Here is a 20,630-nt window from a genome sequence, read left to right as displayed (position 1 = left end):
CAAAGATATGCAGGTTAGGTGAATTGGCCATGCTAAATTGCCCATAGTGTTCAGGGATGTGTAGCTTAGGGGTAGATGTAGAGTAATTGTGAATGGATTTGAGTGGAATACTCTTTGGAGGGTCAGTGTGCACTTGAGGGTCAAAAGGCCTGTTTCCACACTGTAGGGATTCTATGAATTATATACACAGCATGGGAGGGGAGTTGAGGCACATAACCTCACAACTTTTATAATGTACTTGGATGAACTTCTGAAGTCATGCCATTCAAGGCTATGGGTCCAGTGCGGAAGGTGAGAGTAGAATAGGGAGTAGCGTATTTTTGGCAATACAGATACAATGGGCCTCTTCTGTACTGTATGATTTCATGAGCATTACCTCACCAAGAATTCTGCATATACAGTTTTTGAAAAAAATGCAGCTAAACAACATATTTAACATTGTTGTTCAGGAAGTACTTTTCCACTGCCCCCCCCAAAATGCTATTTATTTTTAAAAGCGATAACCTGTACAGCAGCTCCAGTGCAACAGTGTCTCCATAATCATGGGCCAGGATGTTGATCTTCTGCTGAGAAAGGCCTAGCTCCATTATTAGCCCCTGGACAATATCTGCCTGCTCAAAGAAGGAGTATCTGTGCAGCCTCTAATGAAGAGAAATTGCATTGCCTTTAGCAATTAACCTTCCAGGTACAAAAGCAACCCCCAGCCCCAATTCATTGCAAAACAGACACATCTTATGACAATGCTTACAATTGCACAAACACTTCTTTACCTCCAGCCATTTTTACCTCCAGCTCTCATAATGAACTATTTCTTTGATTGAAATGACTTGTTATATAGTTATATGTTGCAATGAGAAATATGATCCATGAATGAAAGGCAGACAGTTTTGCATTTAAGTGTTTTAGTATCAATGAGGCTAATTTGAAGTGTAGTCTTGACTGTAATGCTGAAAATAAAGCAGCCAATTTGTGCACAACACCAATGAAATATAGATCAAATAATCTGTCCTGATAATGTTGCTAATGGACAAATATTCGCCTGGGTATTTGCAAATGCAAAAAAGCAAAATGTTCCAACAATCAGCACAATTGGACACTGTATTAGATTTTTTAAAAAATCATTCTTTCCTTCAAAAAGTGTTCATTAATGTTTTTGTGAGTTGTAGCTTTCTGCAAATTTATTAATACAGCTTACATAGCTTTGTCACCAAAATAAGCATTTTAAAGTAAGTGTCCCATTCCTCCACTTCAGTTACCACTTCCTAAAAACGCTGTGGATGCCCCTACACTCCAAGGATTGCAGCAGTTCAAGAAGGCAGCTCACTATCATCTTCTCTGGGGCAATTAGGAATGGGCAAAAGTGACAAACGTATGAACAAATATTGAAAAAGTCAAAAATGGTCTTAAATATCTATGCTGAACCATTTACTACTTTCATTGATGTACCCTAGTCAGTTTCTTCGTAAATTATTTTGATATGGAAAGTCTTTAAAAAGCAGGCCAACTAACACCTATAGGTCTACAACATGTGCTTTAAGATTTTTCCAAACCACTGGAATTTCACAGTATCAAAATGGAGTGTGGCCAACTGTGAGGGGAGCCTGATCCAAATGAACTAACTTCTGAACAAGGGTAAAAGTTGAAGTCCTCTTGTGACACAGTAATAGTGGCCCTACCCCTAAACCAGGAGGTTGGTCAAGATCAACTTGCTTCAGAGATATAGTAACAACATCTCTGCACAAGATGATTAGAAAAGATAGATTAATTTTATACTGTTTTTTCCAAAATTATCACAAAGTACAAATACTATAAAATGTAACCTTGGTTGTAACTCGTGTCCATTTCAAATTCTCAAGTCTTTATTCAGTTTTTTGAAAACAATTTTGACCTGTTTTCCCTAATCAACCTGTTCATAGATGTTATCATACTCCTTTGGAACAGGTGGGACTTGAACCCAAGCCTTCTGGTCCCAAGGTTAGGGTCACTACCACCATGCTACAAGGCAACGCAACAGATTTAACTAATTTTGTTCAGGTTGCAATGATCTAACTGGTGCAAACAAGCAGAAACCCTCTTCTTACAAATTTATTACAAATTATAATCCTACAGTTGTCAACTATCTAACTACCTATATACTATGAATTACATCCAGTGCTCAAGGGTTTAAACCTTCCGTAAAGGAAATGGACGCTCCACAGCAATCAGATACTCACAGGTTTATCACTAAATCCAAAGCCAAGAAAATCTAATGCAATAACTCGATTAAACCTCCGAGTTAAGCCTTCCCAGATCTGAAACAAAAAGCATTTAACAGTCCTTTTAGTATTCTATAACATTCTATACAGTAGTTAGATTGTCTAACAACAGAGTCACAGTGTCTGTACAGTTGTAAACAAAGTTGTACAGCATGGAAACAGACCCTTCGATCCAACTCGTCCATGCTGACCAGATATCCCAACTTAATCTACTCCCATTTGTTTGGCCCATATCCCTCTAAACCCTTTCATATTAAAAGGCAATTGGATGGGTATTTGAAATGTTGAAATTGTACCAGTCTCTACCACTTCCTCTGGCAGCTCATTTCATACACCCACACCATCCTCTGCGTGAACAAGTTGCCCTTGAGGTCCCTTTTATATCTTTCCCCTCTCACTCTAAACCTATGTCCTCTAGTTCTGGATTTCCCCACTCCAGGGGAAAGACTGACTATTTATCCTATCCATGCCCCTCATGATTTTATAAACTTCTATAAGGTCACCCCTCAGCCTCCGACGCTCCAGGGAAAACAGCCCCAGCCTATTCAGCCTCTCCCTATAGCTCGAATCCTCCAACCCTGGCAACATCCTTGTAAATCTTTTCTGAACCCTTTCAAGTTTCACAACATCCTTCTGATAGGAAGGCCAGAATTGCACGCAAAATTCCAAAAGTGGCCTAACCAACATCCTGTACAGCTGCAACATGACCTCCCAACTCCTCTACTCAATGCTCTGACCAATAAAAAAAGCATACCAAACACCTTCTTCACTATCTTATCTACCTACAACTCCACTTTCAAGGAGCTATGAACCTGCACTCCAAGGTCTCTTTGTTCAGCAACACTCCCTAGGACCTTACCATTAAGTGTATAAGTCCTGCTAAGATTTGCTTTCCCAAAATGCAGCACCTCACATTTATCTGGATTAAACTCCATCTGCCACTCCTCAGCTCATTGGCCCATCTGATCAAAATCCCATTGTAACCTGAAGTAACTTATTTTGCTCCACTACACCTCCAATTCTGGTGTCATCTACAAACTTATTAACTACACCTATGTTCATAACAAAATCATTTATATAAATGACGAAAAGAAACGGACCCAGCACCAATCTTTGTGGCACTCCACTGGTCACAGGCCTCCAGTCTGAAAAACAACCCTCCACCACCATCCTCTGTCTTCTACCTGTGAACACGTTCTGTATCCAAATGGCTAGTTCTCTCTGTATTCCATGAGATCTAACCTTGCTAACCAGTCTCCAATGGGGAACCTGGTCAAACGCCTTACTGAAGTCCATATAGGTCACATTCACAGCTCTGCCCTCATCAATCCTCTTTGTTACTTCTTCAAAAAACCCAGTCAAGTTTGTGAGACATGATTTCCCACGCACAAAGCCATATGACTATCCCTAATCAGTCCTTGCCTTTTCATAAATGTGTAAATCCTGTCCCTCAGGATTCCCTCCAACAACTTGCCCATCAGTGACATCAGGCTCACAGATCTCTAGCTCCCTGGTTTGTCCTTAACACCTTTCTTAAATAACGGCACCACTTTAGCCAACCTCCAGTATTCTGGCACCTCACCTTTGACTACTGATGATACAAATATCTCAGCAAGGGACCCAGCAATCAATCACTTCTCTAGCTTCCCACAGAGTTCTAGGGTAAACCTGATCAGGTCCTGGGGATTTATCCACCTTTATGCATTTCAAGACATCCAGCACTTCCTCCTCTGTAATATGGAAATTTTTCAAGAAGTCACCATCTATTTTCCCACACTCTATATCTTTGATTAATGTTACTGGTGAATCTGCTCAAATAAAGAGATGTCTTAGATCATTCACTCTCGTTTATTTCAAAATTAAACAAACTTTTGATAGTAAAACAAGTAAAGTCACCATAGTCTTACCAGACCGTAGAGCTGCTCTGTCACTAGAGAGAGATGACTGGGGTGATTTAACCTGAGGATATCCCACACCTCAGGTGAGGGGAGAGGTTGAGAGGGAATGAGAGCTCATAGAATCCCTGCAGTTCTTCTATTAACCTCAGCCGATGTAGGAATTGAACCCACACTGTGGCATCACCAGCGGTCCAGCCAACTGAGTTAACCAACCTCTTAATTTTGATAGTATTCTAGGTTTGAAGATTTCTAGGTACTGAGTGAAATCGGTTTCAAGTAGTAACCAGAAATAAAAAGCTCAGCCCATTTCACCCCTCTCAAGTGAAGGTGTAGAAGAGCCAGCTAAGAATTCGATTAGATGAGATAGCAAAGCTCAGTGTTCAAAAATCTCAGATTTTAGATATTTTCACAATGGAAGTAGTTCATTCAAACTTTACTGCATTCAATCCAGTTCTACTGTATGTCAGTGCAATGTTTTACCCACAACTCAGGGGCTCACTCCTCAAAGTCACAGCACAGCCTGATCAAATCTTGACATTCTTCTTCCCCACTCCTTACCTTGTGCCAATCATAGCTCGATGTTGGGAAACCATGCAAAAGGATCACTATGTCGGAACTGCCAACAGCACCCAGTGAATCTGAAATTTGTACACAGCTCACATTAAAACAGCCTACAGAACACTGGGCAAATTTAGGCTAAAGATCCCCTGGCACTAATTGTAGAAAAAGTCTGGGCTGGCATTCTTTCCTTAATTATCAAAAACAGCAGATTTATTCATTGCATTGTTTTTGTGAAATCTCCTTGTTCACAAATGGTTTCCCCATTTATCAGTTTAAAGGTATTATGAGTCAAAGTAATTATATTGATCTCTTTGAAATAACTCAGTGATAAATTGTGTTGTATATTCAAGAACAGTTACCATGTCACTATTCACTAGAAGCTAGCTTTTTTTCCAACGATCACATTGTGAATCCAGATGGATGATAAAAGCTGCTCTAGATGAGGTTCTGAAGGCACCTACATGCCATTATTAAGCCCTAGTGAAATGAGATATTTGGACCAAGTTAACCAAACATTAAGGCCTTCCAGACAAATGTAGGCCCTGCTAAAGACACGTTTCTACTGAATGAGGAACCTGATAATAGAAGTACAAAATTAGGGCAGATGGTCAAAGGACCCTCTTATGATAAACGGCACAACTTCAAATGTTACTACTAATGTACTTGCTTCATTGCTCACATCTTGCAACTTTGCATTTCTAACACACTGTCCTCAAAGAGCACCATTACCTTAACTAACTCAAGAGTATGCCTATTTCCAAAAGCCTGATAACGTTGAGATCAGTGGGTCTGTGCTTTCAGTCGAGTTATCACAACTTTTCAGAAAAGGTGTATTTAGAAATGCAAGCCAACATAAGAAAAATGTTTGTGTTTGTCATATAAACAAAGTAATGAACATGTGCTTAAAGCACAGTTACAGACTCATTAAAGACACATCACCGGAGCATTAAGTACAGAACCATATAATTCAGTAGCAGGAACCTGCCCTGCCATTTAATATTACTGTCATACCATTCCAAACTCTCACCTCTGTAAAATATGCGGTGGTCTTTGAAAGTAAAGAAGGCTCCAGCCATTCTCCATGTATAGAGAGACGGAGAGAGACTTGGGGGAGGAAGGTGAAGGTAGACTGCAATCAACGGTGCAGCAAGAAGTGCAACCTGAATCCACCATTCTTTCATCTTTAAAACAAAAACTACCACGCATGGATTCTTCAAAGAAAATCGTAAATCGATCCTGGCTCTTTCTTGGAAGTGGACTTCACTTTCAAATTAGACAGTGGTAAGAGAGAAATTAGTTATCACCAACACCCATAGGTTTATATTCAAACATACTACAAGCTGTATAACCTCCAGGCTACTAAAAGCAGACAGTCTTTCAATGTTATTTTAACATTACGGCTAATCTTTTAAACCAACACCCTTTGGGGTAAACATCTGCAAAACCGTGTTAAACTATCATCCAGATCTAAACACTTGGCCCATAAAAAAAAAGAGAAGTTTCAATCCTGAAGCAATTTGCTTATAAAGGTAGACTGTTCAACCTCACAAATGGGCAAGGGTACCTCAGTAGTAAGCTCCAAAGTTTGATTCATGGCCTGTATTGAGCTGATTGACCTCCATCAAGATAGCACTTTCAACATTATAATTGGTCAAGGAGTTTTTGCACTAGACAGAAAGATGGAAAAACACAGGAAAATCAAGGCTCTCTGCTGCTACACGTAATCCAGCAACTCTCTCTGTGATGAAGATATATATTTAAAAATGCTCTATCCACACGTGTCTTTTAAGTGGCTGTTGGTGACTCTCAGTTTTACAGGTCCTGGAGGCTTACACGTTATGGACAAAGTACCACATGACAATTCTGACTACATTCTGGCTGTGTGTCAAACCTGAGAGAATGGGTGAGATTCTGAATGATTACTTTGCATCAGTGTTCACTGAGGAGAGGAACATGATGAATCTTGAGATTAGAGATAGAAGTTTGATTAGTCTGGATCACGTTGACATAATTGGGAAGATGTGTGGGTAGGCTAGAGGTTATTAATGTGGGCAAATCCCTAGGACAGGATGGGATCTATCCCAGGTTGCTGAGGGAGGCGAGAGAGGAAATAGCTGGGGCCCTGACAGATATCTTTGTGGCATCCTTAAACCAGGTGCGGTGCTGGAGTACTGGAAGGTTGCTCACGTTGTCCCCCTGTACAAGAAGGGTAGTAGGGATATTCCAGGTAACTACAGACCAGTGAACCTGACGTCGATGGTGGGAAGTTGCTGGAGAAGGTACTGAGGGATGGGATCTATTTATATTTAGTAAAGAATGGGCTTATCAGTGATAGGCAACATGGTTTTGTGCAGGGGCGATCATGCCTTACAACTTAATAGAGTTCTTCGAGGAATTGACCAAGTTGATAGATGAAGGAAGGGCTGTTGACATCATATACATGGACTTTAGTAAGGCATTTGATAAGGTTCCCCATGGTAGACTAATGGAGAAAGTGAAGTCACATGGAGTGCAGGGTGTTCTAGCTAGGTGGATAAAGCACTGGTTGAGCAACAGGAGACAGAGTAGTAGTAGTTGAAGGGAGTTTCTTGAAATGGAGAAAGATGATCAGTGGTGTTCCACAGGAATCAGTGTTGGGGCCACTGTTGTTTGTAATATACATAAATGATCTGGAAGAGGGAACTGTTGGTATGATCAGCAAGTTTGCAGATGACACAAAGATTGGTGGAGTAGCAGAAAGCATAAGGGACTGTCAGAGAATACAGGAGCAAATAGATAGACTGGACAGTTGGGCGGAAAAGTGGCAGATGGTTTTCAATTGAGACAAATGTGAGGTGATGCATTTAGGCAAGACTAATTCTAGAGCAAATTATACAATGAACGGAAGCGCCTTGGGAAAAGTTGGTGGGCGGAGAAATCTGGGAGTGCAGGTCCATTGTACCCTGAAGGTTGCTGCACAGGTGGATAGAGTGGTTAAGAAGGCATATAGTATGCTTGCCTTTACTGGATGGGGTATTGAGGAGAAGAGCTGGCAAGTCATGTTAAAATTGTACAAGACATTGGTTCGGCCGCATTTAGAATACGGTGTATAGTTCTGGTTGTCATATTACCAAAAGGATGTGGACGCTTTGGAGAGGGTGCAGATAAGGCTTATGAGGATGTTGCCTGGTATGGAAGGTGCTATCTATGAAGAGAAGTTGAATAGGTTAGGTTTATTTTCATTAGGAAAAAGATGATTGAGGGGAGACCTGATTGAGGTCTACAAAACCATGAAGGGTATAGACAGGGTGGATAGAGACAAGCTTTTTCCCAGGGTAAAGGATTCAATAACGAGAGGTCTTGCTTTCAAGGTGAGAGGTGGAAAGTTTAAGGGGGATACATGCGGCAAGTACTTCACACAGAGGGTGGTGGATATTTGGAATGTGTTGCCAGCAGAGGTGATAGAAGCAGGCACGGTAGATTCATTTATGATGCGTCTGAACAGATACATGAGTAGTTGGGGAGCAAAGGGATACAGATGCTTAGGAATTGACTCACAGGTTTAATCAGTACATTTGGATTGGCTCAGGCTTGGAGGGCCAAAGCACCCGCTCCGGGGCTGTAAATTTTCTTTGTTCTTTATGCAGTGCCATTAATGCAGAATGTCCCAAGGCAGTTCACAGTAGTGATATTCAACAAAATTTGACAAGCCATACTATGGATTTCTGTTCCAATGTACACATCTTTAGCATGGGGGAGGCAGAGAGAAGGAATGCCACCCTCTAGGATTGTTCTGGAGTCCCCAGGAATTAAATATTAATTTACCAAGCATTGCTGCAAGGAACTGTGAAGAAATATCATAGAGACATTAAAATCTGTGTTTTTTGCATTTTTTTCTACTCTTATTTATTATGAAAAATATTGCAAATTGGAAGGAGGCTGTTTGGGCAGACTAATTCAGGCAACATCATATGACAAAACTCCAGGAATATCATTTGGACAGGTGCACAAATAAGAAAGGTTTAGACAGATATGGGCGAAATACAGGCAAGTGTAACAAATTTAGTTTGAGAAACTTGGTCAACATGGATGAGTTGGACCAAAGGGTCTGCTTCATGCTGTATAACTTTATGTCCAACCAGAATTAACAGCCACAAACAGGAAAGGTAATAAAAACACATTATTTACATCAAATTGGCATAGTTATTTTTTTTCTTCAAAAATAACTCTGATCTCACTAACACATCAAGTTCTGGAATACTGAAAAAAACTCTGTATTTAGCATGATTTAATAAGACCGAGGACTATCATAATCTGAAGTTGCCCCATCTTCATGGAAAAAAGACTGACAACAGTCCTGATGAAGGGTTTTTGCCCGAAACGTCGATTTTACTGCTCTTCGGATGCTGCCTGAACTGCTGTGCTTTTCCAGAACCACTAATCCAGAATCTGGTTTCCAGCATCTGCAGTCATTGTTTTACAGAGTCTGTTCCTGTAAATTTGCACAAACTTTTTCAAACAAGTTTGGGCAGCATCTTATCTAATCAAAGTACTTTGTTTATTCTAAAATAAAATCTGAAGGGATTTAACTGTCACCTTTCAAGACCAAAAATGCTAAACGGGATCATTTGTACTTAAGGTGGGAAAATGTAGCATTGAGCGCGAGAAACAAATGAGTAAGCTTCAATTACCACTTACCTACACACAGGTAAAGTCTCATAATCCCACAGCGCGCCGCACCTGAGGATGCAATTATTTCCGGGTCAGTTCCGTTAAACTCGCTCCGCCCCTTTTACAATGGTTTATGACCTTCGGAGGATAGTATGTCTCCCACTACTGGTCAGGAGGGTAATCTGCAGCGCTAGATGACCAACACTTTACCGAGTTGGATTAGTGGTGCTGGAAGAGCACAGCAGTTCAGGCAGCATCCAACAAGCAGCGAAATCGACGCACCACTAATCCAGTATTTGGTTTTCAGCATCTGCAGTCATTGTTTTTAAAGTAAAAACAATGACTGCAGATGCTGAAAACCAAATACTGGATTAGTGGTGCTGGAAGAGCACAGCAGTTCAGGCAGCATCCAACGAGCAGCGTTTTTTACTTTACCGAGTTGGACCAGCCACTTGCTGCAGTGACAGATTCTATTGTTAAAAGATTCATGAGAAAGTGTTGCTTTGGCCCAAATTCATCAAATCAAGATCTCACCAAAAATGTATCCTCATTTTCTTTCAAAGAAGCACAACCATAACAAAATGCAAATATGAATGCAACAAAACTGAAATTGTTGAAGAAACTCAGCAAGTCTGGCATCATTTGTGGAGAGAGAAATGGGGTCAGTGTTTCGCTTCCAATATGACTTCTTTGGAATTGAAGGGAGTTGGAAAAGTGTTAATTTTTATTTCAAAGGATGTTATTAAATTGCAACGGTGCAGAAAAGATTTATAGGGATGTTACAGGGCTAGAGGGTTTGAGTTATATGAAGAAGCTTGATAGGCTGGAACTTTTTTCCCTGAAGTGTAGGAGGTTAAGGGGTGAATTCATAGAGGTTTATAAAACCATGAGAGGCATAGATAAGGTGAATATCCAAGGTCTTTTCCCTATGTACGGGGAGTCCAAAACTAGAGGGCATATGATTAGAGGGGAAAGATTGAAAGGGACCTGAGGGTGTTGTGTAAATGGAATGAACTGCCAGAGGAAGTGGTAGAGATGGGCACAATTAGAACACATAAATACATTTGGACAGGTACATGAATAGAAAAGATTTAGAGGGATATGGACCAAACGCAGAAAAATGGGACTAGTTTCGTTTGGGAAACCTTGTCGACATGGATGAGTTGGAACAAAGGGTCTGTTTCCATGTTGTATGACTCTATAAATCTATGACATTCGATCTGAAATGCTAACTGTGTTTCTCTCTACAGAGACGCTGCCAGATATAGTGAGTTTCTCCAGCATTTTTTAAATTTCAGGTATCAAGCATGCACAGTACTTTGCTTTTAAATATTAATGTGCTCCATAGGAATTGTCCACTAGAAGCCACTAGCTACGGTGCTCATACGTAGCAGGTCCCAAGATATGAATAATTTGGTGGACACTTCTCCAGGACATCAGTGGCCAATGATAACTGTAGTTATGTATCACTGAGTTGCCAAGCTTCTGACGAGTTTGTGATCAGCTGGGATCAGAAACCTGCAAATCAGAGGACTAAGAAATTTGCGACTGCAATTTCTTGGGAGGTCTTGTAGTGGTAACATCCCTATTAATGAGTTAGAACAGCCTAGTTCAACTCTCATTTCTGGACAGGATGACCAAAGGGAAGGTGTGTTCATAGCACAAAGTCATAGAGATGTACAGCACAGAAACAGACCCTTCAATCCAACTCATCCATGCTGACTAAATTAATCTAGTCCGTCATTTCAGGCTGACGTCATGAGAATCAGTAAATCCTTCTATGCCAGTCTGTATGACGCGAAGCCGACTGACAGCGCGGCCTCCCAGTCGTTCCTGTCCTCTATCACGGAGGTCTTAGACAACAGAACACATGAGAGGTTGGACCAGCCTCTATCTCTGGACGAGCTGACCAAGGCCCTCAAGTCCTTCGAAAAGAATAAAACTCTCGGAAGTGATGGCTTACCGGTCGAGCTCTATTCCGCTCTGTGGGACTTGATTGGCCAGGACCTGCTGGAGATGTATGTTAGTATGCTTCGGGCAGGTACCAATAGTGAATCCATGAGGAAAGGCATCATCACCCTCAGCTACAAGTGGAAGGGGGAGAGGGAGGAACTCAAAAATTGGAGACCATTCTCACTGTTGAATGCGGATTACAAAATTCTGTCAAAGGTAATCGCCAACCGGGTCAGGTCTGCTCTGGGGTCGGTGATTCACCCTGACCAAACCTGTGCTGTACCGGCCAGGAAGATTGCAGAGAGTCTCGCACTCCTCAGGGATACGATCGCCTACATGCAGGACAGAGGGTTGGACACCTACTTGATCAGCCTGGACCAGGAGAAAGCTTTTGACAGGATATCACACAGGTATATGAGAGATGTTCTCTCCAAAATGGGCTTGGGGAGGGAATCTGCAATTGGATCAGACTGCTCTACACCAACATTGTCAGTGCAGTCTCAATCAATGGGTGGGAATCAGATAGCTTCCCAGTCAGATCTGGAGTCAGGCAGGACTGCCCTCTCTCTCCTGCTTTGTTTGTGTGCGGCATAGAGCCATTTGCCGAGTCCATCAGGAAGGATGCGAGCCTGAGAGGGGTGACTATTCCTGGCAGCGGGGGCCTGCAGGTTAAGGCCTCCCTATACATGGATGACGTCGCTGTTTTCTGCTCTGATCCACTGTCCATGCGCAGACTCCTGTGCATATGTGACCAGTTCGAACGGGCCTCGGGGGCCAAGGTAAACCGAGGCAAGAGCGAGGCCATACTCTTCGGGAACTGGGCTGACCAATCCTCGATCCCCTTCACCGTCAGGACCAACCACCTGAAGGTGCTGGGTATTTGGTTCGGGGGGGCTGGGGCGTGCGCCAAGTCTTGGGAGGAGCGTATCAGCAAAGTGAGGCAGAAACTGGGCAGATGGTCACTCTCCATTGCGGGAAAAAACCTGGTCATCAGGTGTGAGGCACTGTCATTGCTTTATTATATGTGGCACAGGTCTGGCCTATTCCCAGAACCTGTGCCGCTGCAGTCACCTGGGCCATCTTCCAGTTTATATGGAGGTCAAAGATGGACCGGGTCCGAAGGGACTCGATGTATAAAGATCTGGGCAACGAGGGAAAGAATACACCCAATGCCAACCTCACCCTGATGGCTACCTTTGTGTGTGGCTGCATCAAGCTGTGCGTGGATCCCCGGTACGCAAACACCAAGTGTCACTACATACTACTATGCTCCGAGTAGTTGGACTGTTCCGCATCACCTGTCCTTCATGGAGAAGTTTATGAAGAAAAACACCTTTGACCACAATCCATCAGGAAGTGGTCAGCACGTAGTGTCCTTGAGACCCTTCGGGAAAAGGAGAGGGCGGATCCTATCGAGTGGTTCCCTGAGCAGACTGTCAAAGCCATTTGGCAGAATGCCTCATCGCCAGAACTTTCCAACAAGCACCAAGACATGGCTTGGCTGGTGGTGAGAAGGGCTCTGCCTGAGAGATCCTTTATGCACGCCCAGACTCTCAGCCGCATCGCACGCTGCCCTCAAAGTGGCTGCAGGGGGGAGGAGACTGTCACACACCTCCTTCTGGAATGTGCCTACGCAGAAGAAGTCTGGAGAGAAATGCAGTGGTGTTTAGATTAGATTAGATTACTTTCAGTGTGGAAACAGGCCCTTCGGCCCAACAAGTCCACACCGCCCCGCCGAAGCACAACCCACCCATACCCCTACATCTACCCCTTACCTAACACTACGGACAATTAACATGGCCAATTCACCTGCCCTGCACATCTTTGGACTGTGGGAGGAAACCGGAGCACCCGGAGGAAACCCACGCAGACACGGGGAGAATGTGCAAACTCCACACAGTCAGTCGCCTGAGGCGGGAATTGAACCCGGGTCTCTGGCGCTGTGAGGCAGCAGTGCTAACCACTGTGCCACCGTGCCGCCCCGTGTTTGTCGAGGTTCGTCCCAAGCAGCGCCGTGACGCGGGACTCTGTGCTCTACGGCCTGTTCCCCGGGATGCACACCGAGACGAACATCAACTATGCCTGGAGGATCATCAACTCGGTGAAGGATGCTCCCTGGGCGGTTCAAAACCTGTTGATCTTCCAGCGAAGAAGTTGACCCCGACTGAGTGTTGCAGACTGGCACATTCCAAGGTCCAGGACTACGGGTTGAGGGACACGCTGAAGCTTGGGGCAGCTGCCGCCAAGGCGTGGTGGGGAAAGACCACCGTGTAACATCTGCCTGCCTAAAGAAGAACAGGGGGCCCGCGCAGTCATTTGGGCTCTGCTGACCCCCAGCTAAAAATGTAATCGTACAGACCTGTAAATAGGAATGATTACTCTGTTTCAGTATGCAAAGAAATGGAATGTTTACATATGTATGGCATGTCCAACTGTACAGACAATCAAATTATTTTATGAATAAAGTATATTTTTGAAATAAAAAAATATAGTCCCATTTTCCAGCATTTGGCCCACATCCCACAGAACCCTTCCTATTCATATACCCATCCAGTTGTCTCTTAAATGTCATAATTGCACCAGCCTCCACTACTTCCTCTGGCAACTCATTCAATTCATGCACCACCCACTGTGTGAAATAATTGTCCCTTAGGTCTCTTTTAAATCTTTCCCCTCTGACATTAAACCTATGCCCTCTAGTTTTGGACTCTCCACTCTACAGAAAAGACCTTGTCTATTTACCCTATCCATGCACCTCATGATTCTACAAACCTCTGGAAGGTCACCCCTCAGCCTTCGATGCTCCAGGGAAAATAGCCCTAGCCTATTCAGCATCTCCCTATAGTTCAAACCCTCCAATCCTGGCAACATCCTTGTAAATCTTTTCTGAAACTCTTTCAAGTTTCACAACATCCTTCCTACAGCAGGGAGACCAGAATTGCACACAGTATTCCAAAAGTGGCCTAACCAATGTCTTGTACAGTTGCAACATGACCTCCTAACTCCTATACCCAATGTACTGAACAGTAAGGGAACGCATACCAAACATCTTCTTCACTATCCTATCTACCTGAGACTCCACTTTCAAGGAACTATGAAGGTACTGTACTCTAAGGTCTCTTCCCACTCAGCAACACACCCAAGGACCTTACCATTAATTGTATAATGACTTGCCTTTCCAAAATGCAACAAATCACATTTATCTAAATTAAACTCCATCTGCCAGTCCTCATCCCTTTGGTCCATCTGGTCAAGATCCCATTGTACTCTCAGGTAACCTTCTTCGGTTCCACTACACTCCAATTTTGGTGTCATCTGCAAACTTACTAACCATACCAGCTATGTTCATATGCAAAACATGGCCAAACAGTTTAAGCATTAATTTGCCAATCCTCAAATAGCTGATGACAAGAGGAAGAGAAACACCTGGTCAGCAATGCAACAGATAGAAAATTCAAGCCGCTAGCATCACTATACATAACTATGGACAAATCCAGCATATAGAAACATGAATAGTGTCCTGTTGACTCCATCAGCTGGGCAGTTGGGGTGAATGAGATTGCTCTCAATAGCAGTGAGCTCCAGGGTGGCTCAGGGATGCAAAGTGGCAAGGTATAAAAAGCTTGAGAACAACACATAGTAGAAAATAAATCAAGGCAATGTTTCATGGAAGCTCAATCTGTTAGATACAATGAGATAAATATATATTTGTTGCAGATAAAAGTGTTGAAAATCCAACATGTTAAAAATTGAAATTAAGGTGGCACAGTGTTTAGCACTGATACCTCACAGCGCTAGAGACCATGGTCTGATTCCAGCCTTAGGTGACTGCCTGTGTGGAGTTTGCACGTTTTCCCTGTTTCTTTATTTTGGGTACTCTGGTTTCCTCCCACAGTCCAAAGGTGTGCAAGTTAGGTCAACTGGCTATGCTCAATTGCCCTGTAGAGTCCAGGGATGTGAAGGCTGGTAAATAACCTACCCCCATGGTAAATATGGGGGTAGGGTGGGATTCTCTTCAGAGATTCAGTGCAGAATCAATGGGCTTAATGGCCTCTATCTGCACTGTTGGAATTGTATGAAATCATTGCTATATTGTTCATAAATAAATAATTGTTATGAGAATGTACATCCAGAGTTTCACATTTTATTGCTGCACTGCAGTGCCCAGGAATTGTCAGTCCACCTATTACATGGAGCACAGCAAAAAGGATACATGAAGTTACAACATTTTAATTCGACAATTGCGAACAAGTCATAACATTAAGCTTTCAAAGTTCAGAGTTAAAAAAGTTACCTCAGTCGATAAAACTAAGTAAACCAATCACGCATGTGGAAGGGTCCAGAACTAGCAAGTAATGTTAAATCCCATTAGGTACTGTAGATTCATTGACTGATACAGCAGAGAAAACGAAAATTCCACCCGTTAAGCCTTTGCAGCTCTTGGAAGAACCATCCAATTATTGCATTCCCCTACTTTTTACAATTAACCCTGTATTTTCACATTTGTTTGTCCAGGTCCCTTTTATTGAAAGTTATTAAATCTGTTTCCATCTCCTTTTCCAGACTTTGCATTTCAAAATATAACAAGCTGTGGCAGAAAACTCATGAGCCTCCTTTGGGTTTTTTTTTGCTGATTATCATAAATCTTTGTCCGGAATTGGCGGAAAAGCTCTTTTGAGGCTTTCATGGAGTCATAACTTGCAAGTCCCGACTTTATTTCTGTGGGGGAAGCCATGCAGCAACTTATTTTTCCCTCATAATATACATTTTTTAAAAAGAAAATAGCTTTGGATGATATAAAAGTATAGGCGACCACCTTTCTTGAAAACATCATTTCTCCGCTAGTTTGTTGAGTCAGGGTCTCCCTTCCCCCTGGGATCCAGCAGCATCCCGCGCGTTGCCCCAGCAACCACCTCCCTCCCTAGTAACGGCACCTTGGAATAAACTATCTTCTCATTGGTCCTTTTTAAACGCAGCAGCCAATCAGAGCGATGTTTAAATGTCAGTGGCGGTTATCGCCGCTGGGTTCGTCAGGGCTTTAAATGAATTTATTTAATTAATATATTTATTGTTTGGTTGTTCGGTCCGTCGAAGAAGCCGGAGGTCGAGGGTTAAGCGATGTCAGTGAAGAGTTCGATTGGGAATCCTGAGGTGTGCGGAAAGGCTTGAACTCTGTCAGGGGAGGGGATGAGATGGATGAGAAGGAAAGGAGGGCATACGGCTATTCGACTGTGTAGGCCTCACAGTTTGGCTGATCCTTGTCTCCCTACACCCGAGCCCCTCGTCTTGATGAGCCTGTCCCTTCGTACCCTCGCCATTCTCATGTGTCCTCGGCCATTCCTGTAATGACCTGCCCTGAACATTCCCTCTTGCACGTTGTGGCCATAGTCGTGAAAGTCAGGTTTGCTGCAAAAAAAACTAAAGGCCCTTTAGCCAATTGAGTCTGTGCTGATCAAAAAGAGCCAACCAACTACTAAGTTTTACAGCGCTTGGCCTTGTGCTAGTGTACATCCAAATTATTCGTCAATGTTATAAGGGTTTCGGCCTCGACCAGTTTTACAGTCTGTGAGTTCCAGATTCCACCACCCTCTGGATGGGAAAAAAAATGATTCCTTCTCAGGCGACTGTCTGTATGGAGTTTGCATGTTATCCCAGTGTGTGAGTGGGTTTTCTTTGGGTGCTCTGGTTTCTTCCCACAGGAGAAAGTGAGGACTGCAGATGCTGGAGACCAGAGTTGAAAAATGTGGTGCTGGAAAAACACAGCAGGCTAGGCATCATCCGAGGAGCAGGAGAATCGATGTTTTGGGCATAAGCCCTTCTTCAGGAAGGGCTTCTGCCTGAAATGTCAATTCTCCTGCTCCTCGGATGCTGCCTGGCCTGCTGTGTTTTTCCAGCATCACATCTTCCCACAGTCCAAATTGTCCAGGTCAGGTGGTTGGGCAATGCTAAATTGTCCATAATGTTCAAGAATGTGCAGGTTGAATAGATTGGCCATGGGAAATGCAGGGTTACAGGGATGGGGTGGTTCTGGGTGAGATGCTGTTTGGAGGGTTGGTGTGGACTCAATGGGCCAAATGGCCACTTCCACACTATAGAGATTATATGATCTCCTCTAATCTTTCCTTACTTTTAAATCTATGGTCCCTGATCAAGGTGAAAAGCTATGGTCCCTGATCCCCCTTCATCAAGGTGAAAATTGTCTTCCTGTCTCTATCTATTGCCTCTTGTAATTTTATACCATCTCTGTCTCTCTCTGTCTCTCTCTGTGTCTGTCTCTCTCTGTGTCTGTCTGTCTCTCTCTCTCTGTCTCTCTGTCTGTCTCTCTCTCTCAAGGTCCTTCATTCTTTTCTCTGAATCCCTCAGTCTGCGCATTCATATGTCGAAGTGCAGCTCATTCTTTGTTTCTTGTTGGAGCTCAAAATTCAAATATCTTGCTCTTTTTGTAGTTTTAGTGTCATAGAGTCCTACAGCATGGAGACAGGCTCTTTGGCCCAAACTAGCCCATGCTGATCAAAATGTCCATAATGCTAACCCCATATCCCTGTCGTGGTTGTGGCTATGCTCACCTAACTGGGAAGTTGATTTGTAGACGTTTCGTCCCCAGTCTAGGTGACTTCTTCAGTGCTTTGGAGCCTCCTGTGAAGCGCTGCTGTACTGTGTCTTCTGGAATTTATTTGGTACCATTTCTGGTGCTTCCGTTTGCCAGTTCCAATTGTTCATTGTAGTGGCCAGTTTCTTGGGTCCAGGTCAATGTACTTGTTAATAGAGACAATGGATAAGTGCCGTGCTTTCAGGAATTCTCTGACTGTTCTCAGTTTAGCTTGTCCTATGATCATTGTGTTGTCCCAGTCGAATTTGTGGTCCTTGTCATCTGTGTGTGTGGCTACTAGGGACAGCTGGTCATGGCATTTAGTGGCTAAATGGTGTTCGTGGCTATTATTTGGCTGCCTGTTTGCCCTATATAGTATTTTGTGCAATCTTTGCATGGAATCTTGTAAATTACATTATGCACATGATGGCTATCGGTTCTTTTGACCCAGTGAGTTGTTATCTGAGCATGGCTGTCAGTTTATGGGCTGTTGTGAATCCCAGTAGTCTGGCTGTCAGTTCCAAGATGTTTTTTTATGTAAGGTAGCATGGCAAGTGAGTTTGGTCTTAGCATGTCCTCATCACGTTGTTTGTCTATTAGGCATCTGCAGATGAAGTTGTGAGGATATCCATTTTTGGAAAAGACTCTGTAGCGGTGTTCTTCCCTTTGTAGGTTGGGAGTGCTGCAATGTGTTGTAGCACTTTTGAACGGGGTCCTAAGGCAGCTTCACTTGTGTGTGTTTGGGTGGTTGCTGTTATAATTCAGAACCTGGTCAGTATGTGTGGCTTTCCTGTTCACTTTTGTGGTGCATTCACCATTCTGTGTTCTTTGTATCATCACATCCAAGAATGGGAGTTGATTGTTGGTTTCCTCCTCTTTTGTAAATCTGATCCCTGTGAGTATGGTGTTAATGATCCAGTTTGTGTTCTCGATTTCTGTTCTCTTAATGATAACAGTGTCGTCTATGTATCTGATCCAGAGTTTGGGTTGGATTTGTGGTAGGGCTGTTTGTTTCATTTCCCTGCACTTGGCCCATATCCTTCCAAACCTTTCCTCTCCATGTTTTTGTCCAAATGTATTTTAAAAGTTGTTAATGTGCGCACCTCAACTACATCTGCTAGCAGCTCATTCCATATGTGTACCACACTCTGTGTAATAAAAAAAGAGTTGCCCCTCAGGGTCCCTTTTTTTTTATCCCCCCTCTAACCTTAAACTGATACCCTCTAGTCCTTGATTCCCCAACCCTGGAAAAAAGACTGAGTGCATTCACCCAACCATGCCTGTTGTGATCTTATATACTTCTATAAGATGTCCCTTCAATCTCCTACGCTCTAAAGAAAAAAGTCCTAGCTTGTCCAACCTCTCCTTATAACTCAGACCATTGAGTTCTGGCAACATCCTTGTAAATTTTTTCTGCACTCTTTCCCATTTAATAACATCCTTCCTGTAGCAAGTGACCAAAACTAAACACAATACTCCAAGTACGGCCTCACCAATGACCTGTACAACTGCAACATCACTTCCCATCTTCTGTACTCAATGCCCTGATTGATGAAGGCTAGTGTGCCAAAAGCTGCCTTCGCTGCCCTGTCTACCTGTGACTCCACATTCAGAGAACCGTGCATCTGAACTCCAAGGTCCCTTTGTTCCACTACACTCTTTAAGGCCCTACCATTCACCATGAACTCCCACCTTGATTTGATTTTACAAAATGCGAGACTTCACACTTAACTATATTAAACTCCATTTGCGATTTCTTGGCCCACTTCCCCAGCTGATCTAGGTCCTGCTGAAATTTCTGATAACCATCCTCACTGTCCACGATACCTTCTATTTTAGTGTCCCCTGTAAACTTACTAATCATGCCTTGTACATTCCCATCCAAATCATTGATACAGATAACAAACAGCAATGGGCCCAGCATCGATCCCTGAGGAACTCCATTAGTCACAGACTTCCAGTTCGACAAGCATCCTTCCATTATTAGCCTCTGCTTCCTACGATCAAGTCAATTGTGTATCCAGGTTGTCAGCTCCCCCTGGATTCCATGTGTTCTAATGTTCCAGAGCAGCCTCCCATGTGGAACCTTCTCAAAGGCCTTACTGAAATCCATACAGACTATATCTACTTTCCTGGTCACTTCATCGAAGAGCTCTAACAAAATCTAACAAAGCCTTGCTGACTATTTATAACCAAACCCTGACTTTCCAAATGAATATGTATCTTATCCCACAGAATCTTCTCAACTTACCTACTACAGATGTAAGGCTTGCTGATCTATAGTTCCCAGGTTTTTCTTTGCAGCTATTCTTGAATAAGGGCACAACATTCGCTACCCTCCAGTCTTCCAGCACCTCACCTATGGCCAACAATGATGTAAAAATATCAGCTAGGGACCCTTCGATTCCTTCTCGAGCCTTTTGTTTGTATTCTTGGATATATCTGATCAGGACCAGGAGATTTATCCACCTTCATACATTCTAATATATCCAACACCTCCTCCATTATGATATGGACTACCCCAAAGATATTGCCACTAATAACCCCAAGTTGTCTTGTCTTTCTCCACAGTAAACACAGAGGAGAAATATTCATTAAGGACTCGCCCATCTCCTGTGGTTGTACACATATGTATCCGTTTTCATTCTTAAGGGGTCCTATTCTCTCTCTAGTTATTCTTTTTCCTTTAATATACTTAAAGAATCTCTTTGGATTCACCCCAAA

The 20,630-nt window shown here is 43.0% G+C and overlaps 2 protein-coding genes across 4 annotated transcripts in view; one reads left to right on the top strand and one right to left on the bottom strand.

Annotated features, from left to right (window-relative positions):
• Nucleotides 1-9,558, bottom strand: part of mest (mesoderm specific transcript) — a 28,273-nt gene extending 18,715 nt beyond the window's left edge. Inside the window, exons 1-6 of one of the 3 annotated variants that reach the window (XM_072562886.1) lie at nucleotides 9,392-9,558; nucleotides 6,279-6,381; nucleotides 5,742-5,977; nucleotides 4,712-4,791; nucleotides 2,214-2,291; nucleotides 505-641 (exon numbers count right to left, since the gene is read on the bottom strand). In XM_072562886.1, coding sequence (XP_072418987.1) covers nucleotides 505-641; nucleotides 2,214-2,291; nucleotides 4,712-4,791; nucleotides 5,742-5,895 — 449 coding nt within the window. In that variant the 5' untranslated portion in view covers nucleotides 5,896-5,977; nucleotides 6,279-6,381; nucleotides 9,392-9,558. The remainder of the gene's footprint in view (nucleotides 1-504; nucleotides 642-2,213; nucleotides 2,292-4,711; nucleotides 4,792-5,741; nucleotides 5,978-6,278; nucleotides 6,382-9,391) is intronic. The other 2 variants (XM_072562888.1, XM_072562887.1) reach the window with 2 other exon arrangements.
• Nucleotides 9,559-16,301: 6,743 nt separating this feature from the next.
• The window catches only part of cep41 (centrosomal protein 41), a 51,919-nt gene continuing 47,590 nt past the window's right edge, over nucleotides 16,302-20,630 (top strand). Inside the window, exon 1 of the mRNA XM_072562883.1 lies at nucleotides 16,302-16,468. Within this exon, the coding sequence (XP_072418984.1) occupies nucleotides 16,436-16,468 (33 nt within the window). The 5' untranslated portion in view covers nucleotides 16,302-16,435. The remainder of the gene's footprint in view (nucleotides 16,469-20,630) is intronic.

This window comes from Chiloscyllium punctatum, chromosome 44 (assembly GCF_047496795.1).
Source record: "Chiloscyllium punctatum isolate Juve2018m chromosome 44, sChiPun1.3, whole genome shotgun sequence".
Taxonomy (NCBI): Eukaryota; Metazoa; Chordata; class Chondrichthyes; order Orectolobiformes; family Hemiscylliidae; genus Chiloscyllium; species Chiloscyllium punctatum.
The sequence above is the reverse complement of the archived record's forward strand: the minus strand, read 5'-3'. Positions and strand labels throughout refer to the sequence as shown.